This window comes from Anoplolepis gracilipes, chromosome 2, assembly GCF_047496725.1.
Source record: "Anoplolepis gracilipes chromosome 2, ASM4749672v1, whole genome shotgun sequence".
Taxonomy (NCBI): domain Eukaryota; kingdom Metazoa; phylum Arthropoda; class Insecta; order Hymenoptera; family Formicidae; genus Anoplolepis; species Anoplolepis gracilipes.
In genome coordinates this window covers 127,460-138,490 of record NC_132971.1, presented here as the reverse complement: position 1 = coordinate 138,490, position 11,031 = coordinate 127,460, and the positions used below count along the sequence as shown (strand labels likewise).

Genomic DNA, 11,031 nt, shown 5'->3' with positions numbered 1-11,031 from the left:
ACTTGTCGTACGACAAATTTTTCTAGCGTGTTGATTGGCTGCAGGATAGAAAAGTTTTCGGATTTCTAGAAATTTTCCATCCTGAAGCCATCGGGCTTTAATTTTATTAAATTAATTTGAATGTGAAAAATACAATATTACTTTAACATGACTAATTATGTCTGTATTATGTCTAAATTATGTCCAAATTATGATTAATACTCTAATTAAATATAGAAATATTTTTCTTACTTATAAAGTATTATTTTTGTATATTTTTAAAAGATGCCTTTTATATACATTATATTTTAGTTTTGTACTATTATATAATTTTATTGTATATTTCTCTGTATATAATCTTTTTTAATTTTGTAATTATATATGGTAAATGCAACTTTTTTTTACCATCGATCTCTTCGTTATATTTCTTATTTACAATATTATTACAGATTTAAACTCTGTAAAGAATTTGTATAACCTACATCATAAAATATAAGAAAATTATTTCTAATAAAGCATAAGTTTAGAAAATATAATACACGAAGGACATGTAATGATTAAATTATCCTTTTATTGGTTGTGAGATATTTTGCGTTTTTTTCTTAACAGACTTAACCAGCGCTTGTAATTCCGTTGAAAGTTTTTCGCTTGTTTTTGGCTTCTTAAATTGCTTATTCTGAAAGAGATTTAAAATAATTTATATATTCAAAACAATGTCTAAATTATTGTTAAAGAAAATATTCTTTTACTTACATCTTCTGCATGTGCTTCATCAAATGCATCATCAATTCTCCTCTTTAATTTTTCGTTAATTAAAGCTTCCGTACCCTTTGTCTTTCTATAATGTGGATCTGCGGGATCGATATTGAAATGATGTGATGTAAATAAAGCGGTAAATCTCGGATCTTTGACGTTAACTTCAAAATCGTCATCTTTTATTTCTTGCACAATCTTCTTTTTACTGAGACGTTTTCGTTTGGACTTCGACATTGTAGCGTTTTCCTCGATTTGCTTCATATTGAAATGTTTCTTGCCATCCTCATCTTGATCCATCAAAAGTAATTCTAATTCGGCTTTACGTTGATTTTCTTCCTGCTCATTCGACGAATCTACACTAGCTTCTTTATCTTTTTTTTTATTCTTACGGGATGATTTCATATTTTTAAATTCTTCTGCAAAATATTTATCATTCATGTCTACATCAAATGGCAAAGAGTCTTCCGAATCGCTCTTCTGACTTTCTTCTTTAAGCTTCTTTTGTTCTCTCTTAGCTTTCTTTTTTGCTTTGCGTTTCTCTAGATACTGTTCGAAAGGTGTAAGTTCTTCTTTATTTTTCATTCTTTCCTTGACCAATTTCTCAGCCTTTTCTTTGATACCTAAACCCCATGTAAATTCCAATTCGACATCTTTATTCTTCTTTGCCTCTTCTTCTTCTTCAATAGATTTGAGTAAAGATTTATACTTTCCAACTGGATCGTTATTTACGTCCGAGTCCAAATTATCATTGTTATCTCTTTCAGTTATGTCTTCTTTTTCCTCTGTAAAATATAAAAATATTACGTTAAATATAGACTAAATAAATAAAATAACGATGTAGTGATCTCACATACCCGAGTCGTCCTCGCTACCACTCGCAAAATATGTCTGTAGATCGTTTTCGTCAATATCCTGTAATTTTCCAGAATTCAGCTTTTGAGTAAACTCTTGCCTATTTACATTTGTTTCATCCCATGTTAACTCAACTTTCACTTGTTGTAAAGCAGTTGTTGTAAATTGTCTTGGTTCGTATTTCACAGGTTCTGGTATCTCGGTACATATCTCTTTAGGTTCCTTCAACAAATATTCCATTATTTAAAAATTATATACTTCTTAACTTGTTAAGACAAATTTGTATCGATACGTTTTGTATATTTTAATTTTCATAGATACCTGATCAAATGGCATATCATTTGGTATGAATCTGAGATCTAATCTAGTTGCAGTCGATTCATATTCAATTCCATCACACTCCACATATACTTTATTTGCCGTTTCAGCAGAATCAAATTCAGCAACAGCATAATAATATTTCAATCGATTCAATTGATACTGTCTTAGCTTCTCCATGTGATATGTCGCACCTTCTTCATTCTAGAAGAGATCACAGTAAAAATTAACAAAAAGCCTACATTATCTAATTATAGAGAGCATTTAAAAAATTGTAATTTCATACTTCATCTTCGATTTCATCTTCATTCTTAACATATTTGCTTTTTAGTTCCATTGGCCCACTGCGTTCTTCCTCTTTCATTCGCTGCTGACCAAATTCTGATGGATAAATCTAAAAAATTAATAAATTATTATAAAGCATAAAATAAATATTTTATACTCAATCATTAATTTTTTTTTATTATTTTATATTATAAATTTATTCTTACTGTAACTGAATGGATAAGCCCACCACTGGGTAAGAACGAATTTAACAAAATCATCAAGTCTACAGCACGTATTCTATCCCAATCCATATTACAAATGGCTAATCTATGTGTACACTCATCTGTTGTGTCAGCTTCTTTGTCTAATTCACCCCAATTATGTTCAATCTCTTCTTCGACATCTAAAAGAGATTAAATGCAAAGTAAAGATCAAATATGATACACGTACAATATATACTATATGTACTCAAAACGAAAATATTACCACTAGCTTCAGACAATTCTTCTTCCGAAGAGCTATCAGTCAACAAGATACCTTCACCTCTGGCATAATTTACACTCAGATCTTTCAATCTCTCCTTAATTTCACTTGTGAGTCTGCTAATTTCATTTCCTCTTCTTGTATGCAGCTGTTTTTCATTTTCATCAATATCTAATTTCGAAAATGTTTTCTCAGATTCATTTTCATTATCTGAGGATTCATTATCAGATTCATTATCAGAACATTTTTCTTTTGGTTTAATTCGCAGCAAATCTTTATCACTTAAGGCATCTTCACTTTCTTCATCTGAGAGATTTTTTACCAAGTTTGATTCAACTTTTTTTACCTTCTTCTTTTTGCTCTTTGTTTTCTTTATAGTGTTCTCCTTTATTTCCTTTTTCTTGTCATCCTTTTTTGTAGTTGAGATAGATGCATCTTCATCTTCGCTGCTAGATAAGTCATAGTATTTCCTAAGATTTTCAGTAGTGGTTTGATTGATTGGTCTACCACGTTTATCGATGGTATATTTCACAGTAAACTTTTTATCCTTAAACATATCTTTAAATCGATGGTCAATCTTCACTTTCCTCTCAGCCTTGGATATGCGTCGAAATTTCGGATCTTTCGCGACATGCGCGAAACGTGCGTCTTTCAATATTTCATCCATTATTAATTATTTTTTATAAATACTATAATCTTAATTAAGAAATTTTTGTATATAAAAATTTATAGATAAACACAACTACAAATGTTCGCCTTCAATGCTACACGTGCTTCAGTGTTTTTATGACAGATTTACGCTTAGGTTAGGTTAGCTTAAGTTAGTTCAGCTTAGAATAGGATTCGTCATAGAAAATAACAATTATGAAAGGTACATCTTTTATATCTCGAATTTGATTAGCTCTATCCGCGGATTCAATTGGGCAACATTATTAATATTTCCGCTAATACTCGACGTTGATTTGTTGATTTTAAAAGTAAGCTAATCACATTCGATCACACCAAGAGCATTGAAGAAGATTGAGTCGCTGAATGCGCCTAAAGGTCATTTTACATTAGTTGCGTCGCAAGTCATGTGATCCAATCAGCGTCAAGCTAACTAGATGCTGATTGGATAGCACGGCGCTTATGACGTTTGCGACACTGCGATGCGACTAGTGTAGAATGGCCTTAATGTGCTAGCTCTAGCTGTTTACGAACATTTATATATAAAAAATAAATTTTTTAGATTTTAAGAAAAAAGAAAGAAATTTTGAATAACAATAATATATAAGTACGATTCAATGTTTAAAAGCATTTATTTATAGTATCTACCAAAAAGGTGGATACAAATATATATTTAATATTATATTTATATACTTAATGTTAAATATATAATAAAAATTAAATATCTTTCTTCTATATACAATTTCTTTAGATGAATTTTTATGATTATTTTACACAATAATTCCAGAACTTCTACAATTTTTATATTAAAAATATACAGCTTTATTTAAATACCTAAGAAAATGTATACAAATTTTTAATGTTTTCAATTAAATATGCAAGTGTTACTATAAATACTTTAGCGCAAAATGTAATACAAAAAGACATTATATAAATTATAATTTAGTGTTTGCTATTAATTATATATTTACACAATACAATACCATGATTTTCTATATAACTTTCAATTTAAGACCTTTCAAAAAGATAGTAGCAATTAAGCATGACACAAAAACAACAGATATATAAATATTACTATTAACAGTTGCAAGCGTATATTGTATTTAATAATTTTTGGAATGTATTTATGCGAGATATACTATCACTAAGACAATGACTATACATGTGAAAGTCATACCAGCAATTAAAATAAATCCATCTTGTTTGGTTCTTTGTTCTATGAACCTCATAGTAGTATTCGAAAGACCTAAAGTATTACCAATGTCTATCAAACGTTTATGAGCTCCTTTTAACGTTACTCTCTGAGATCTTAAATTATCCATAACACTGCTTCCCTGATGCAACAGCTCATCTATGCCGTGAATAGCATTGTGCATACTGTTATTATGCTGTACAGTATGATCAATTAAAATATCCACATGGTCATTGCTGGTGAATTTTCTGGATAGCAAGGCCTCTCTCTCTGCCTCTTCTCTTTGTTGCCGTGTCATACGATTACACAATGAATTTAAGGCAGCAGCCAGATGACGACTGTCGTATTTCAACTGATCAACTCTCATTCTGGCATTCTGTCTCTGCGACACAGGTCCCTTGAGACATAGCACATCAAGTCGCTCGCAATTGCTAAGGGAAAATAAAAATGTTAATTTAATTATTCAAGAGAGAGAAAAAGTATTGCATAGAAAAACATCTAAATACAACATCGTTTCGATTCTGACTACCTGTTGATAAGGTTGAGTTTGCTTTCTATAGTTTCCTTCACTTCCTGCAGATCTGCATTGGAGGATTTTCTCTCTAGCTGCGAGAAAAGATGTTGCGTTTCCTGTATTAATTTATTAGTCTGATGATACAACGTTTCCATATTGTCGCTGTACAGTGGAAATTTTAATTAATATCTGTGTTTAATAATTATACAAATTTTCGAACAATTATATCATCCGATATCATTTACACTAACCAATGACGTGTACTGACCATAGAACATAAAAATATATTGATAATTGATCATAGATATATTAAATATAGATAGAGCTTTGTGCAATCCAAAGAGTAAAAAGAAACTTTATACGCCCTCTGTGGACATAAAAACGTGGACATTGAACTATATAGCCAATGTCCACGAATGTTCTCAATGGATAACGCATAATGGGCACAGTTTTGGTTGCGATCCGTGCTATGTCCACATAATTTATTAATACATTTTGCTTGTTCACTTTCACCTAAAAATAATTTGTTATTTCTCCACATTGGCAATAATTTACTTTTAATAATTTAATATCAAATAACCAAGTAAATATTGTCAATATTCTAATTTTGCCAATAATATCTTGATTTTTTTGTAATTCTTTTTCATTTATTAAACGTTATTTTTACATTCTACATTTTACAAATTAAAATTAATTTTATATAAAAAGAAAATTTTCTTTCAACAATTTAATAATTTAGAGTATTATATTGTTCTACAAATACGCAATAATAAACTTTTAGATATCGATAGATTCAATTAAGTAAGAAATAAAGATTAGATATATATATGTATATACATATATATATATATGTATATATATATATATATATATATATATGTATGTAGGTATGTATACATACAAAATTTTTTTAATTAGAGAAAAATGTTAATTTTTTACTTATTTAAGTAAGAATTGCCCGAATTATATCGTGTTCGCTGTCATAATCGTAAAAATTTCATTAATTTTTATTACATATTATTTTAAAAAAGATAAAATAAAAAATAAAAGTTTTAATTTTTACTTGCAATCATTTTAATTTATATATTTTAGCTCTAATTAGAGCTAAAAAAAGGTCCCCGCCAAATATTTATAATCGTCAGTCATAAGTATAAATTCTTGTATTATTAATAAAAAAGTTGATGTGAGACACTTTCTGTAAAAACTAATCGTGATTTGAAAAGAAAAGAAATATTACTTATCAAAATTAATTACTCAATATCATTGTTGCAAGAGACACTTATACATATAATATATGAATACATAATTATAATATAATTATATTTTATTTATTACTGTAATTCCATTCATCAGTTGACTCATTTAATTCGTCTATTTGTCGCTTTGAATTTACAATTTTAAGAGCAGGACGATTGATATATTAATTTCGAGAAAAGAAACTTTATTAATTACTGTTAATTAATGCCGATTATGCAATTGACATACTCGTACGCGATTAGTAATATATGTCTTCTAATATCCTCGAAAGTCCAATTATTATTAATAAAATATTTTACACAAATATCGGCAATATACTTCACGAGCAGTAATGTATCTTAAAATGCTCGAAAATTCGCTTCTAAGTTATTAGGAGAATATATTTCGCAAAGAAGGTATCCCTACAATCGGTGGGAAGAGCGATATCTTCTTTGCGAAATATGTTCTCCTAATCATTCAGAAGCTAATTTTCCAACGTTTTAAGATATATTACTGTTCGTGAAGTACATTGCCGATATTTATGTAAAATATTTTATTAATAAAAATTCATATTTTATTCGAATAAATTAAATAGAATAAGCTATAATGAAAACAGGCACATCTAATAAAAGACTTTTTTATAATAAACAAATATTAAAATATTAATAAATTGAATAAAGAATAAAGTGATAGAATATCTGGTCTTTTTTCTTGTTCTCTTTTTTACCTTTTCTGATAAAAAAAACAAACATACGTAATATATATGAATAATTAAATAGTTACGATAACAGGGAGAATATTTATTTAATATAACATAACAAATTTCTATAATTACATAGAGTTATACATATTTAGTAACTGTAATAAGTACAGGCAGTAAATTTGTACATTATTTTTCATTATTAATTTATATTTAATTATTATACGTCTATAAATATATGCCGGTATCTATAATATAAATTTCTATCACTTTTACAAATAATTCTTCACATCATTGATATAATTTTCAACGAATATAAATAAAGAAATCGTTAAACAGTTACACGGCAAATGTTATAAGATTGCTTTCGTTAAAGTATTTTACACATTTTGTAATCGCGTTTCATGTATTTTAAATATATCACATTAAATCGAATAATAATATCATTTTAGTTAAGGAATTTTACATGTATTTTAGAATCATTTGATTGTACATATTTGAACGCGTTAAATTGTATCACGTAGTATAGTGCGTATTTGTTATTGTCTGGCGCGAGGAGAAAGAGAGAGAATGAATGAGCATACTTGACCTTGTCTTTGACGTCACCCATTCCATAGTAAGAGAGGGGAGACCACGGCGTACGTGACTCGTGACAGCGGTAAGTCATTCATTCCGATCTCGGCGGGCGTAATGTGCGCACGTGTTTTTACTCCGGCATCGGCGTCGGCATGTGCGTCTCGCGTTCGGTCGCCTCGAGGTCGAGCGCGCCGTACACGTTTCTCGCGATGATAATATGTAATAATAATACGAATAATATGTAATAATATTACGATAAATCTAAACGTGTTAAAATACGTCTAAAATGACTCCGAAATAAAATAATAACATTCGACCTTAGTGACATATAGGGCGCTATTGTTTTTGACATTCGTCTCGACTTCGTCGCGATCGCGATCGTGTTTTCGCTCATTTATCCTGATTTTGATCTTTCTTTCGTCGGAGTTTGATCGTGTCCGACCTGTCAACTCCAAGTAGTATTCTCGCGCGTGATAAAATGGGATTTTCGATCGTTCCGAAATTCGGGAGTGCCGTCAAAGTATCGCGCGTAAAAGTGCGGGAGTACCGTCAAACTATCGCGCGTTTTAACTTTTGTACGGTTTAAAATATAGCGCGATTTTATTTTTGTGCGGTTTCAACAAATTAAAAAAAGTATATCGCGCGTATATATGAAACAATAGTTCCTGACGTTCCTTACAATCTGAAAGGAGGAGGAGGCCAGGAGAGGCATCCTGCATCGGCGGAGCAACCCTAGGGTAAATATTATTTGTATATTAATTATTATAAATCCCTTATACGAATGAATTCGATTCATTTATTTGAATGATTTAATCAAGAGAAACTCAGAGATAAAGATTTTTACATAAATCTTAATAAAGTTTTTATTTAAAATTTTTTTTTTTTAATTTATAAAATTATTCCATATTTATATATATCTGCTTATTATTGTACGCATCGAATATAAATTTATTAAGTATAATAATAAATTCTTTAATATTAATTATTTAAAATTGCTGTTATAATTTGGGCTTTATATTTGTATGTTACAGATAACATATAGCTTCAATATCGACAACTCCGCTGTTGCGCATCAGTGTTGGTGAGTGACAAAAAGCTTTTATTATAATTTAAAGCAACGAATTAATGTAGAGATTCTGGTAGATAGAGATGTAGATTGTAGATAAATCCGTTGCTTTAAATCATAAATGCTTAAAATTTAACACATTTACTTATTAATTTAATATATTACTGTTTTGTTAATTTAAGTCAACTGTTAAATGATCAGTTATTAAAATAACTCATGAAAAAGAGTGTAAATAACACAATAGGCACTTATTTTTAATTTAATTTTACATTATAAATATGTTCCGATTTATTTGTGACAGAATTTATCTGTTAAAATTAATAAAACAGAAATGTGAATTTATTCTATAATATAAGAGTGACTATTAATATGTTACATTAACATTCTATTTTCGTTAAATTTTCACAAAAAAGCTCTGTCAACCTATGAAATTTACATTTGTTTTTATGTTAAAATATAACATAATATTGTAACGCGTTCTTGCGAACGTGGCTTCGCGAGCGCGGATAGCCGGGATCACACGGTTGATTTCGAGACACAATAATACGAAATTTATTGAATTAACATGATTCGATAAAAATTCAATTTCGATGATGAAGTAACTCTTAATATTAATAACAGTTATAATTATTAAATATTAACCTTTTATTCTCGAAATTTGTCATTCGTGCTTTTGATATTGATATCGATCGCACAAAAATATAAGTATATTCTAAAGTAAAATATTACAAAGTTTAGCATTAAATATTATTAATCGGGTACAAGTATGTCAATTGCATAATCGGCATTAATTAACATTAATTAATAAAGTTTCTTTTCCCGAAATTAATATATCAAACGTCTTGCTCTTAAAATTGTAAATTCAAAGCGACAAATAGACGAATTAAATGAGTCAACTGATGAATGGAATTACAGTAATTAAATAAAATAAAATTATATTATAAATATGTATTCATATATTATATACATATATATATATATCTGATCTTTGTTTCATTTAATTGAATCGATATCTAAAAGTTTATTATTGCGTATTTGTAGAACAATATAATACTCTAAATTATTAAATTGTTGAAAGAAAATTTCTTTTTTATATAAAATAAGTTTTAATTTGTAAAATATAGAATGTAAAAATAGCGTTTAATAAAAGAAAAAGAATTACAAAAAATCAAGATATTATTGGCAAAATTAGAATATTGACAATATTCACTTGGTTATTTGATATTAAAAGTAAATTAATGCCAGTGTGAAGAAATAACAAATTATTTTTAGATGAAAGTGAACAAGCAAAATAATTTTATTAATAAATTTTGTAAACATAGCACGGATCGCAACCAAAACTATGCATATTATGTGTTATCCATTGAGAACATTCGTGAACATTGGCTATATAGTTCAATGTCCACGGTTTTATGATCACAGAGGGCGTATCGCTTTCAGGGATTAATGTAAAACCGGGCCGTGGCGTCTCTCAGGCTTCTCTCTGGTGCAATCTTTGTTCTAGGTCCTAGGTCCGTAGTGCCAAGATAATTAAGGTGCCTTTTCATGCTGACGCTCGACGCTCATTTTCAGCGTCAAAAGACATCACGTGACCAAAAATAAAAATACCAATTCGTCAATTTTGATCACGTGATCGGTTTTGACGCCAAAAATGACCGTCGAGCGTCAGCATGAAAAGGCACCTTTAGATAAATAGTGAATCTTTTTTTCCCTGTCGCGCATGCGCATTCGTATATTTCTCTTGACAGACGCAGATTATTGGTTATTTCCTCTGTCATCGGGCATTTAAAGAACTGCGCGATTGTATGTACATTGCACCATTGCAGTATTCAATACACGTACCAAAGTATATCGGTGTAAACAAGGCCAGTGAGTTGCGTGTCGGCTCCATAGAGATATTAGATAATATCTCTATGGTCGGCTTATTGTGCCAAAGATTCCAGGTTCAAATCCGGACCCTTATGTGAGTCGTTCATATAAAACTCTTTCGTCTTATTTTTATATAATTGTAAATTGTCTTATCTTTATATTAATGTAAAAATTATTAAAAAATTAATTAAAATATAAAATACACAAATTTAATAGAAATAAATATTAAATGTTAAAAAAAGGCCAATAAAATAGAGCTAATCTACAAATGAAAGTGCGTGTGCATTAGTAAATTCACAATCATCAAAAAATTATATAAATTTTAATTAAAAAATAAAAATAATACTACACTGCTAAATATTATAATAATCTATTAATCTAAATACTATAACGTCGTTATATTCCAACTTTACAAATGTATTTTTTATATAATTAAAATGTAAAATGTATTTTTTATATAATTTGTACTGTAAAATTTTTTCTAGTGCACGCGTGTGTGTTTGTATGTGTTCATACGTATGTGTAATAGCAGTGTTTCGTGTAGATTACTTTGAAAT

At 28.9% G+C, this 11,031-nt stretch overlaps 2 protein-coding genes across 2 annotated transcripts; both read right to left on the bottom strand.

Moving 5' to 3' along the window:
- Window positions 1-439: 439 nt before the first annotated feature.
- On the bottom strand, window positions 440-3,631 carry LOC140662839 (ESF1 homolog). The gene is made up of 7 exons (XM_072886493.1): window positions 2,659-3,631; window positions 2,397-2,575; window positions 2,192-2,299; window positions 1,909-2,109; window positions 1,590-1,809; window positions 733-1,517; window positions 440-655 (listed from the first exon to the last, which is right to left on the bottom strand). The coding sequence occupies exons 1-7, from the start codon at window positions 3,320-3,322 to the stop codon at window positions 542-544; spliced, it is 2,271 nt and encodes a 756-aa protein (XP_072742594.1). The 5' UTR covers window positions 3,323-3,631; the 3' UTR covers window positions 440-541.
- A 534-nt stretch (window positions 3,632-4,165) lies between these two features.
- Membrin (Golgi SNAP receptor complex member 2) lies at window positions 4,166-5,313 on the bottom strand. Its single transcript, XM_072911338.1, has 2 exons — window positions 5,043-5,313; window positions 4,166-4,944 (listed from the first exon to the last, which is right to left on the bottom strand). Exons 1-2 carry the CDS (start codon window positions 5,180-5,182, stop codon window positions 4,446-4,448), a joined length of 639 nt encoding a protein of 212 aa, XP_072767439.1. The 5' UTR covers window positions 5,183-5,313; the 3' UTR covers window positions 4,166-4,445.
- Window positions 5,314-11,031: the final 5,718 nt, after the last annotated feature.